The sequence below is a fragment of the Marmota marmota genome, unplaced genomic scaffold, assembly GCF_001458135.2.
Source record: "Marmota marmota marmota unplaced genomic scaffold, marMar, whole genome shotgun sequence".
NCBI classification, from domain to species: Eukaryota; Metazoa; Chordata; class Mammalia; order Rodentia; family Sciuridae; genus Marmota; species Marmota marmota.
This window is the reverse complement of record NW_026000174.1, coordinates 21,185,704-21,198,867: the sequence shown is the minus strand read 5'-3', so window position 1 is coordinate 21,198,867 and position 13,164 is coordinate 21,185,704. Positions and strand designations below refer to the sequence as shown.

General features: G+C 39.6%; 1 protein-coding gene across 1 annotated transcript; it reads left to right on the top strand.

Moving 5' to 3' along the window:
* The first annotated feature begins 302 nt into the window (after positions 1-302).
* Positions 303-12,517, top strand: Ovch2 (ovochymase 2). Its single transcript, XM_048788277.1, has 14 exons — positions 303-949; positions 2,089-2,261; positions 2,639-2,734; positions 2,988-3,139; positions 3,586-3,775; positions 4,860-4,883; positions 6,297-6,387; positions 6,512-6,636; positions 7,334-7,474; positions 7,833-7,963; positions 9,554-9,647; positions 10,116-10,247; positions 11,492-11,572; positions 12,372-12,517. Exons 1-14 carry the CDS (start codon positions 780-782, stop codon positions 12,419-12,421), a joined length of 1,650 nt encoding a protein of 549 aa, XP_048644234.1. The 5' UTR covers positions 303-779; the 3' UTR covers positions 12,422-12,517.
* Positions 12,518-13,164: the final 647 nt, after the last annotated feature.

Below are 13,164 nucleotides of genomic sequence, written 5' to 3'. Positions count from 1 at the left end.
CTCTCCCTCCCTCCCTCCCTCCCTCTCTCCTTCTCTCCCTCTTCTTCTTCCTCTTTCCCTCTCTCTCATGCTGGGGATCAAACCCAGGGTCTCACAAATGTTAAGCATGCCTGAGCTCTACCATTGCCCTCTCTGCATTACTTTTCCTTTGATTTCTCATTAAATAATTTTTGGTCAAAAGTTGACAATTCTAATAAATTGCTTTGTTCTAATTCCAAAAATGTAAATATTGTCATTAAAAGTATTTAATTGTACATTTAAGTCATTTTAGAATCAAATAAAATATTATAAATAAGATAAACCAAAGATAAAAAGTATGCTTGAGAGGTAGAATCAGAATGACTTTGAAAAAGACAAAAGGGTCAAAGAGTTTATTAAAAGTATGAGAAAATTATAGGTCCAAACTATTTCTCTAAGAGGCTTGGAAAATTGGAGCATGTGTTGAAAGGTTCCCAAGTCTACAGCTTGCCTTTTTCCCAAAACAGCTGTACTCTGCTATATTTTCTACTTCTTTTTCTTCATTCATAGGTAATGTTCATACTGTCAGAGCCACAGATCTGGGTCAACAGTGTTATCCAAATAAAGAAATAAATACTAATATTTCTAACTACCAACTCTACTAAAACTCTTACAGCCAATCATTTCAAATTAACTACATCTTATCTAGACCAAGGCTGGGAATGTTCTGGTTCCAGCACTGCCCTTCTTTCTGAGCTGTAGTGTATGCATTTTACCCCTTAAGAAATTATGAGTGAGTATCTGGGTGTATATTTTAGAATATGCTCAGTTGTCAGATTTGGGGAAGGGGGGAATCCTTGAGCATGAACTTGTACCTATTTAAGGTCTTTACTATTCAGGTATCTCTGAAACAAAGGCAGAAGCATATCTGTGGAGGAACCATCATCTCTCCACAGTGGGTGATCACAGCTGCTCACTGTGTGGCAAACAGGTAGGGATGGACTCACTCAAGGAAGAAAATCAGATCACCCCCTTCCTCTCCCTTGGAATCATCAGTGATGACTCTTAAAATATGGAGGAAACTCTAATGCTGTAACACAAATGGGGCTTGGTGACATTGTCAGATGCTACTCAACTAGGTTGAAAATACGCATTCTTCACAGAGGTAAAATACTTTACTAAATTGTAATCAAGATCCTGTCTCCATTTTTGTCCTCTTTCATTTAAGTCTGCAAAATTTCTTTGGATGCCCAGCTAGGCACCAGGGAGTGCCAACATACAAAAATTGAGACACAATCCCTACCACCGGAGAGCTAATAGACTAAAAGAATAGTCAACTGATAATTTCTCTACAATGCAGCAGACAGTAGGCTAGTGAGATGCTGTATGTTAGATTAGGTACGTAATATAGTCAAAATTCAGAGGCATATACCAAGAGAAAATGATGCCCTTTCTAATTTTGTATAAAAGTATCAATCTTAGAGATGAAGGATTCCAAAAGATGGTAAGCCAAAGCTCTTCATCCATCTCAACAATCCTACCAAACTCCTTTCTGATTACCCAGGAAGATGGGGTCTTTTCCATGTCATATAAGGTCTTTAAATCACAGATATAAGGAAGGTAAGGAGAAGATCCCAATTTTCCCTTGTTGTAATTAGTTCTAAACCCTTGAGTGTGTGTGCTCTCTGTGACATTAGAGTTATGATGCTATTCTTCATAATATACACTCTGCATGAATTCTTTGACGTTGAAGCAGCATACTTAGTGGGAATCCCAAATCATTCTCAAAGGATTTCATTGGTATTAAGGATAGCTGAATATGGTCCCCTAGACTTTAGAAGCCTGAATTACAATGTATATGCATCTCTAGATAATCAGAATTGATTATCTAGAGATAATAAATGTTAAGTTTATCATATCATTGCTCCGTATGAGGCCAGTGGCAGAATTACTAATTCTGCACTGAAACTGGGGATCTCTGCATGTTTTTCTAATAGCATTGGAATCATTCTCATTTGCTCAGCAACCCCACCACCCACATTATCTATATAATTTTAAAGAGACAAATTTGTCAGCAGCTGTGCTGTGAGTTTCATTGAAATCCACCATTTTACTGCTCCCTCTTCATAGAAACTTTGCATCAACTTTGAACGTTACTGCTGGAGAACATGACTTAAGCCAGGAAGAGCCAGGAGAGCAAACCCTCACCATTGAAACCATCATTGTACACCCAAGATTCACCATCAAGAAACCAATGGACTATGATATTGCCATTTTGAGAGTGGCTGGGACCTTCCAATTTGGTAAACATTTGAGATTCACCCTGATTTGAATGCCCCCTGTTCCCATGACCTTTGACTCATAATTCCCTGCAGTTCATATTATATAGCATGTACCCAGCTGTTCTAAATCATGTGTTTTGAGATAGAGATTTAGGCTGGAAGGTTCTCTACCTGAAACTCTCTTTGCTTGTAGTTCTGGATATAGAATTATGTGGAGTCAGGAAAGGAGAGGATCTTTGTCTGATAAGTAACCCCAGTAGGTTCCAAGCAGATATTACAACTCTCACCAAGGTCCTTGGGGACTACCTAGATGCAAATTGGTGAATGGCTAATGGTATCCTGTCCTGTCCTCTGTGAATGAGATGAGCACTGCTTTGATTTTTTTTTTTTTTTTTTAGGCCAGTTGGTGGGACCTGTGTGTCTTCCAGAACCAGGGGAAAGATTTGAGGCTGGATTTATTTGTACAACTACAGGCTGGGGCCGCTTGACTGAAGGTAAGAATACCTGTGCCACTCTTCTTAATCAGAGTTTAGAACTTTCTGGTGGGCAATCAGAAAATAGAATTTTAATCTACTTTTTTTAAACAGTTATGTCAACATTTTGAAAGATAAAAAATGTAACATTGTACTTGGAAATTTAGGTTTTTCCAAAGGACACAAACCTGAATCCAGTTGATGAGGTGAATAGGGCATCTTCAACTCAGAAAGGGTCAGTGTGCCTTGCTGAGGCTCCTGTACTGTGTTACAGATGGCATCCTCTCACAAGTCCTGCAGGAGGTGAACCTGCCTATTTTATCCAAGAAGGAGTGTGTGGCAGCTCTGTTAACCCTAAAGAAGCCATTTAATGGGAAGACCTTTCTCTGCACAGGCTCCCCTGATGGAGGGAGGGATGCATGTAAGGTGAGTGGCATTGGCTGGGCTGACAGGCTCCGCTCAGGCAGGTCTCTCCTCAGCTTTTTTAGCAGGTGAGGGGCTTCAGGAAGGCTGATTCCAGCTAAACCTGGAATGTGGAAAGAAGAGCCAGAGTAAAAAGGAAAAATAAAGTCAAAATAAAGGGAAAGTTTAAACAATCTGTTTTGAGCAGGGGTGTTCAGAGGAGGTTATCTGATTTTTCCAAAAAGACCAAATAATAGAAATAGTGCCAAGAATAAGCTCAGGATTCATCCCTACAGGATGGATGGAGCTTTCTTATTTGGAGTTTGTAGATGTTTGGAACTTTACTGGTCTTCTGTTCTCCAGTTGATCAAGAGCTGAGGTCAATTATTAAGTATCCTATGGATAAAGAGTGAGCACCGTAGGGAATCAACACTGACAATGATGGTAAAAGAAGCTTCTTTCTTCTTCAGGGAGATTCAGGTGGCTCACTCATGTGCAGAAATAAGAAAGGAACCTGGACTCTGGCTGGCGTGACTTCCTGGGGTTTGGGCTGTGGTCGAAGCTGGAGAAACAATGGGCAGAAAGATGAGCAAGGGTCCCCTGGGATCTTCACAGATCTTAGTAAAGTGCTTCCCTGGATCCGTGAACACATCCAAACTGGTAATAAAGCCATTATGCGAGGTTAAGAAGTTGGTGTTCTGCTAGGGCAGATCATCAGCTGTCTAGCCAAGTCAGGACCAGAGTAAAGAGGTCTACTTCTGTTCTCAATTGGTGCATAAAGATTATGAAATTTGTTGTCAAAAACAAGAGCTGAATATGGTATGTGATACTGTAGAAAATGTTCAATGATATATGAATTCATACATTTTTTATTTTGTCAAGTTTGCCTTTAATTGAAACAGTTTCAACTTGAAGATATGTTTTCTCCACTTATTTCTCAGTTGTTCCAGCAAGATTCAGCTAGCTATAGCATAAAACAGTAGTAATTTTGCCACCCAGGAAACTATTTGGGGGGATATTTGTGTTGTTACAACTAGAGAGGAGGCAGTGGCACCTACTGGGTAGGGGCCGTGGATGCTGTTAAGTATACTAACAGTGCACAGCACGGCGTCCCACAAAGAATAATCTCATCCCCGATGTTAGTAGTGAGAAGCCCTGGCACAGAACCAAGTTCAGTAAATCAGAAAAGGCCAGCGAATGCATACACCAGGGGCTGAATTGTAGCCTCATTTATACCTCCAAACTCAACTTAGTTGTTTTTTTACCTGGTTTCTAACAGCCTTAAAGGGCCTTCCATCCTTTCCTGAAACAGTTCATTCAAATTAGTTCAGTAGAAAACGACTTGTTGTGGAGCATATGGCACAGCATCAGGTACCTGAGCATTAAATTCAAGTTGTAGATATTCTAGAAACATTTTTGTGCTTGTAGGAAAGTTATTTCCATCTCTAGCCTCCATTTTTATGTACAATCACCTCTTTCTGTTCTGTGTAAATGTCATGTTAATCACTGGTTAATTACTGTCTGTTTCTTAATTAGGCTACTCAATAAACCAAGTAAAATCATTTACTTTTTTATATCAAGACCCCTTTCATACTTTGCCATTTATCCTTTCTGTTCTTTCCACAAGAGTAGATTTTCATAATAGTATATTGACTAAAAATTCTCTGCACTTTTGAGCCAACTTTTTGAAATATTGTTTGTGATACCTAAGCTTTGAGTTGTGTTTTTCTTTTTTCTTTCCCAGGGCATCAAAGAAAGAGCTCCAGAGGTGGGTATTCCTTGTAGTCTGCTCCACCATGAGCATGAATTAACATATAGCATTTCTGAATATCAGTTTCCTCTATAATCAAAAGTTACCTTCAGCAAGAGTTTTCATGTTTACTAGGTAAAAAACTACCAAGCACACCTGCAGCCCTGCCAGTTTGGACAATCACATGCCCTGGATTCTCTCCTGTTTCTTTTCTTGTCTATTCAGTGCTCCATCTAATTCAGCAAACATTTGACAAACTCTAGCTTTGAATCAGAGACTCGGGAAAGAAAAGAGGTGGTACAGATGTGGTAAATAAGTTCCACACACCTCCCTGAAAGTGTCCTTCATTATATAGGGGACTCATCCCTGTATCACATTGTAGCTCTGCAATTAATTCACCTTGTGATTTTGGGTAAGCTCTTTCCTATCTCTGGACCTCAGTTACTTCATCTATAAAGAATAGAGGTTGGACCAGATGGTCTTTAAGGCCTCTTTAGTTCAGATCTTCAATTGTTCCTTGAGCCCATAAAACTACCTACAAAATGCCATATGGAAAATAGCATCCTCAGAGCTCAGAGGCTGCTTCTAGCTGAAAATCTAGTTGAAGGAATCATCCTTATCCAAGGATGGATATTGAAAGATGGAGGTAAGAGAATGCAGGATGTAAGAGACCAGTAAGTCAGCCAAAACAGTTGAAATGAAGGATGTGTAATGGGGTTTCATGAGAGAAAAGAATAGAAAGATAACTTGATAGCAAGTTATGAAAACTTCAAACGTCAGCCAAAAATTTTAGACTTTATTGAGCAATAAGAATTTGATTAATTAGATAAATAGATTAGAACTAGACTTTCCTGATAAAAGAATGGACTTTATAGTCATTTTGATGAGCAGTAGCAAGGAAGAGGAAAGAAACAAACTTGATTCTTTGATAGTTTTGAGCATAAGATACTAAGGATATAGAAAGTCATAAAGTCAGAAGCAGATGCAGATTTGCTGACCCAGAGAGATTCCATCAGCAGCATGTTGAGTTTCAGGGTGATAGCTATGAGACCATTGCAAAATCTGTCTGAAGTTCAGAAAAGCAGAGATAATAATCAAAACTGAGGGAATGACTGAGACTGGTCAGAGGTCTGAAATATAGAGAGAAGATGAATGCTGGGATAGAACCTGGGAAATATCTGTATCCACAGAATGGGGTCAGAGGAAAGAATTAAGGAGAAAAACAAATCCAGAATCCCAAGGCTAAGCAGGATCTAAAAGGAACAAAAATGAATATGGCATCTCAGAAGGCAAGACAGGAAAATATTTCATAAAGAGTGAAAGAGTACATAAAGAATAACCAGGAGGCTCCAGTGTCCTCAGCTTCTGGAAGGAGGGGCTATTATGGCCAGCCAACATCATTGACCCTGATTCCGTGACTTTCCCTCCCAGCATCATGCAGTGAAAAGGATGGTATAGTCAGCGGGTCTGATGGGGAGCTGCACTTCCCAGAAAGTCTCCACGTGTATTATGACAGTGAGCAGTGAGTAGCCCCTTCTGTCACCCTTCCCCAGACTCCCACCTCCAGTCTGGCTCCACCCATTAACTGGACAGCAATTGTCACTTTCTATCTAGAAATAACATCCTCTCCACGTGTCTGTCTGCAGACAGTGTGTTTGGACCCTGTTGGCACCAGAGGGAATGCATGTGTTGCTCAGTTTTTCCCGCATGGATGCAGAGTCTTGTCACCACAATCACCTGGCAATGTATTCTTTGGAAGACAGACTCTTTGGTGAGTGGATTTTCACACTGACCAGTGGAAATCAGTAATAAGTGGCTTAAAGAGGCCTGGTTACAATATGTTTGGCATGGAGTCATCTGTAAATGCCACACTTCCGGTCTCCCAGTTTGAGACTCAGATCAGGAGGAGTACAGAGGAACTGAACCTGAGACTGCAGGGTCACAGGGCATTTCACTTCTGCATCATTTTCACTTGCTCTTATTAAACTGGGAGTAAAATCTAGGCATATTGCAGGGTATCCCAAGCAGAAAGCTGCTTTCCCAGGCATGAAAAGGATCTTTACCTGCAAAAAGGAGACAAAAGTTACATAAGAAACAGGAACGGAGTGGTTCTAAACTGGACACGATTTAGCCCCTCAGGAAATGTTTGGCAATGTCTTAGAGACTTTTTTGGATGTTACAACTGTAGAGACTATTACTAGAAAGCTGTTAGGTTGTCCCAACTGGAGGGTGTTTTACTGGTGGAAGCCAGGGTACTACATAAGACACCAAAAACAGAGAGAGAGAGAGAGAGAGAGAGAGAGAGAGAGAGAGAGAGAGAGAGACATAAGACACCCAATAGTGGCGAGATTGAGACACCCTGTTTTAGACAATCCTGAAATATCATGGAAAATTCAGTTCTCTTTAAGTCATTTAAAGGGTGATGTTTTCTAGATTCTAAGCCAAGAATCTTCTTTCTCATCTTGCAGGAAAACTCTGTGGAGAAATCCTCCCTTCCTCTGTTCTTGTTGGTTCCAATTCTATAAAGCTGAAGTTCATCTCTGATGCCACAGATTATGCCACTGGGTTTAATCTCACCTATAAAGCTGTTACCCCAAACTACTTTCCTGGTAAAACCATTTATACTTATCACATGCCCTCCAGACCCTTTGAAGAAGTTTGGGCATCATAGGCATAAGCCCCCTGGCAAGGCCCACTAGTTCCATAGTGAAGGGGACCAACTGACCAGCTTGAGAGCAGGGTGCAGTCTCTCCTTCCACAGCCTTGATGCTTTGTATTTATCACCTACCAAGTAAGCTGAGAAGACCCAAAGAATTCTGTAAGATCTATGCACATCCCTCTTCCTTCTTGTTGGCTCTGTCTAAAGATTCAGTTCACACATCACCTGTGAGAGATGGGAGGGAGAACAATGAGAATTCCTCTTCCTTAGGTGCTTCCATTTGTTTAGAGTTTCTTTATGTATTTCAGATTCAGGTTGCAATTCCTTAACTATCCTTTTTAAAGAAGGCATCATACAGAGTCTTCACTATCCTGAAGACTACAATGACATGGCCAACTGTAACTGGATTTTTCAAGCCCCCAAACATCACATAATTAAGGTATTTACTTGGGTTACTCTTCCTTAGCCATGGCATATCCACAGAACAGCTATCAGAAGCACCATGCAGCAGAGGTTTTTATCTGAGTTATCCACTGCTATATTCAAGTTTTAATTAAACACTTGAATAATGAACCAGCTTAGTTTCCCCTGCAACTATCCACTTTTACCACTAGATAGCACTTGCACTCTTTAGTTTTTGTTAAAAACAAAACCAAACCCCCCAAAATAGTGTTGTCTTAACCTTTGTACCTGGTGACTTTATCAGTCTCTAGTTCCTTCTAGAAACAAGCATTTCTTCCTTACAATTCAACCTCTGACAAAACACTGTGTGTGTAATGGCAAACAGATGTCAATAACAATTAGTCCAAAATCATTAAGCCTTCTAAGTAGAGGAGATAGAGCAAAGAAGAAACAATGCAGAATAGGCACAGTGGATGACTAGCTTCAAAAAGTCACAAGTGTACTTGGGGTGGGGGGCTGGTAGGAGGTAAGGCTGAGACCCTTCAATATCAGGATATGGTGTTTATTCCACATTTGCCTATGAGTGTTACTGGCCATTCATTGGTTTGTTTTCCCATTAAACACTAGTGGACCATCTGCAGAGAGATGTCACTAGGTAGCTGAAGGTCAGGCTACAGTCAGGATGAGATTGGACTTAGGATTTATTTATCAGTATTTCTTTTAAAATAATAATTAAAAGCAAGGGGTATATGAAGGAGTAAGGGCAGACAAGACCTCAAAGCCTCAAAGTTCTCCAGTGTGGGAGTGTATTTCCTAACAATGGTTCACGTCTTGAGAATTAGATGGTCATTAGGTGTTTTATTATTGTGTGACTGTTACAGAGTGTCTTCACACAACCAAGACAGCTCCAAGGTCACAAGATGTATAATCTTATGAGACCACTGTCCCATATGTGGTCCATTGTTGACCAAAACATTGTTATGTTGTGCATGACCATATTTGAACAGGAAAGAGGTCTGAGATGCAGGAGTAAAACTGAATTGGTGAAGTCACTCCAGAGAATGGATCTTTTCACTTAAAACACAAAATAAAACAAATAAACAAAAAGATGTGGCAAATAGTTTTGGGCTTACGACATAGAGTTTAAAGAGAATGAGAATTAAGGATGAACTGTTCAGACACCACCACACCCCTCAATAAGGCGGAATAATTGGATTGGACAATTAAAAAGTTGAAAAAAGTTGGGCGTGGCAGTGTCTGAAGTACTAAAATAAGTCAGAAATTAGGAGCAGAAACAAGATCAAATAAGTTTTACAAATGAGTGAGATGAGTATAGATCTTCTTTTTCTAATGTTTTCTGAAAACCAAAACAGAGTTAAGGCAAAAATTTCAGCAGAATTAAGGGAAAAAAATTCTTTTGTTCACAATGAAAGATAAGAATTTAAATATAAGCATATTTCTAGGAGGAGTAAGAAGAAGGAATTTAGTTGAAAACCGGAAAATGCTACTCTTCTCTTCTAAGGTCTTCCTCCAGAGCAAGTTGAGCAAATCCAGATTTCTTTGCTTAATCAAAATAAGGTCATTCATCTGTATTGTTTACTCTGAGAATAACCTTCAGTCTCCTCAGCTGTCATTTCAGAGTCTGGAAATAGAAGAAAGTGGAGACTGCACTTCTGACTATGTGACAGTGCACAGTGATGTAGAAAGGAAGAAGGAAATAGGTTTGTGTTCCTCAAAGGCTCAGCTTCCCCTGGTTTGCATTTAGACCCAGTCTTGAGATGAAGGATATGGCTCAGTTTTCCTTAATTCCCCTGTACCACCACCACTCCTTTTTCAAGGGCAGGAGGAGAGAGACAGGACCAAAGAACCACTTGAAGGGAAATTCAAAAGGCCCACAATGAAGGAAGAGCCAGATGGGGAAAGTCCCATCAAAATAAGCCCTGTAGCTGGAACCAACTCTTGGCAGCGTTTTAGTGGGAGTGTGGCAGACGAAACAGAATTGAAACATCAATGGGGTTAAATGAATATTTAAAAAAGCAAGCTGCCTTTTTATTTTGAAAATGAAATGTGATATTTACCTGAAAAGCTTACTTCTCAAAAGTTAACTAGAGGACACATTTTTTTTCTCCTATCCATGTCATGTTTATTTGCCTGGCACTGGATGATGCTTTGGATTGGTCTTCAACCAGCTCGGTTGTGTGGCTATGATGTCCCTCCCCCTGTGCTGAGCTCCTCCAGTGTCATGCTCATCAACTTCCAATCAGATGAAAATGGGACCTTCAGAGGCTTCCAGGCTGCAGTCTCCTTCATTCCTATAGCAGGTAAGAAGAGGGAGGCAACGATCCTTCAGTGTCTAATTCTAATCCTCATAGAGTGGTAATAAAGGGAAGCCTTTAGAATCCAACATGGATCCATTTGATTTTCATAATTTGTGGTAATTAGATCCTATAAAGTCACTGTGAACACTGAATAAGTGGCTACTCAGCCATTCCTCCTAAGAAAATACAAAGTTATTTTCCTGGGGGCACTGTACATTTTTTATCAACCCATCAATACATAACCTAGTTTTAAGTGTTTCTGCTTAAAGACACATTATTCATATGTATTAATGATCATTTGTATTAAATTCAGAGCAAATAGCGCTATAACTCATATCTGAACAAAGCTTTTCTAACACATTCTGTGTGAGGTACATTTCAGTCTTCTTGCACTTAGGAACACTAGAGGGCACTTCAGCACTATGCTTGGAAGACACACTAAACTGAAGTCACCAACAAAAAGCACACCCACAATGTGGTACTAAATAGACAACGAAAAGGACATTTGTTTATAGGATGAGAGCTGAAACAAGAAGACAGGGAATTGCCTTATTTTACGTCAACTGAAAACCTGAAAGTTAGATGTTTGTGAAAGCACCATGAATATTGCTTTTGAGGTTATAAATACATTTTAGTGAGTAGGTGAATTCACATATATGGAACCTATAAATAAGAAAGATATATGGTGTGTCTGAATCTTGGCCTATCCTTACTAGATGTGTGGTTTTTTAAGAAAGAATCATCTCAATGTCATTTTCAACCTTACAATGGGAGAATAATCATGTCTAGGAAAGAATGGAGTGGAGATTAAATCAGATAAGATACACTTGGCTATAAGCAAGGGCTCATATAACAAAAAAAAAACAGAACATGAAATATAATCACCAATCCCAGGCCCTGGAACCTACACATCTTTTTTCCCAGTCTTCACCATGATCCCTTTTCCATATGGGAGATCCCACGAAGCAATTATCTGCTTCCCAAGTTGTTCCTTCTTGTTAAGAAACTACTGTTGGAAGAAAAAAGCCAGGTTATAGTTACAATATTCCACTTCTCAGTTAAAATACTCACAGAGTCCTGCTAACTGAGGTGTCCCAAAATTCTAACATTATCTCATAAGTAATTTTCTGATGACTTATAAGTCATTTTCTGATGACTTAATTCACACAAAGAAAACCAACCCTGTTGTTTTTTTTTTTGTGTGTGTGTGTGTGTGAATTAAGTAATTATGTTATGTTTATATCCAGATTTAAATACCTTGGTATTAGAGGATGGACCAGTGTTTCTGGAGACATGGAATGTGCCATCTGAAGAAATTAATGCTTCTGGTAAGCTGTTTGGGGACTGTAACTACTTAATGTGTATGCGTGTGTATACACACACACATATGTATATACACACATACACACATATATGGAACATATTATCCAAGGTTCAGTCAGAGAAGCAGGTGTGATGGGTTGAATATGTTTTCCTTCCAAATTGTGTTGGAATCCTCCAGTACCCTAGAATGTGACTTTACTTGGATATAGGGTCTTTACAGAGATTAACTGAGTTAAAATGAGGTCATTAGAGTAGTCCCTAATTCTATATGAATGCTAGTCTTAATAGGGGAAATTTGGATGTAGAGAGACACACATACAAAGGAATAACATGATATGAAGAAGAAAGCAGAAATCCAGTGACATATCATTTATAAGCCAAGTGTTTTAGTCAGCTTTGCAATGCTATGACCAAAATTCCTAACAAGAATCACTTAGAGGAGGGAAAGTCTATTTGGGGCTCTGGTTTCAGAATTTCTCAATCCATAGATGGCTGAGTCTATTGCTCTAGATCCAAAGTGAGGTGGGATATCACGGTTGAGGGACACAGTGGACAAAAATGGCTCACCTCATTGAGTCAGAAAGTAGATAAAGGGGGAGAGATAGGGTCCAGAGTGAGGATGCACTCTTCCAGAGTATACCTCCAGTGACCCACCTCCTCTAAAGTTACCACCCAGTCAATCCATTCAAACTAGGGTGAACTGACCAGGTTACAGCTTCCAGTCTAATCATTTAACCTCTGAATATTCATGCATTAACACAGAAATTTTGGGGGGACACCTTATTCCCAAATCATAATACCAAGGAACACCAAGAGTTGCCAGTGAACCACCAGAAGCAAGAAAGGTCCATTGAACTTCCATCGCAGATCTCCAAAAGAACAAACCTGCCAGCTCATTGATCTTGGATCTCTAGAACTGCGAGACAATAAATTCTTCTTGTTCCAAGCTACCTGGTTTGTGGTACTTTGTTATAGCAGCTCTAGCAAATGAGTGCTTCAAAATTTGCTTGCATGATTTGTAAGAGCTGACCAAGCAAGAACATCCTTAAGGCAGGCAAACAGAAAGGGAAAATGTCGAGAGTATTGAATCCACAGCAGGAACTGAAGTTGTTCTCCGTAGGCAGTATCTCTTCTCTTTTTTCAGGAAGCCTCAGCCCTGCTTTTAAGATCTTCCAACTCATTACGTCCAGGATGATTTTCCTTACCTAAAGGCAATGGATTAGGGATGATAGCTGCAAATATCCTTCACAGCAACACCTAGTGTTCAATTGAATAACTACAGGCGCAAGTCCAACCAAGTTGACATATCAAAAGGGTCATTGTCCCTTCTGTTCAAAGCAACGCTGAAATATTTCCAGTCCAAGAATAAAAACTCCCTTCTTAACTGACTCATTTGGTGGGGATGACTCAATTATGTGCCAACTCCTGTTCTGACTCACAAGATCTTTCACTGAATAACAGCAAGTAAAACCACTATGTTTTAACATCAATGAGTTTTGAAATTTACTGAGATTTACCATTTCCTTGTGTTCTCCATGACATCCACTGACATAGACATTGATATCCTGTTCCATATAGATGAAACATTGGTGAGGGG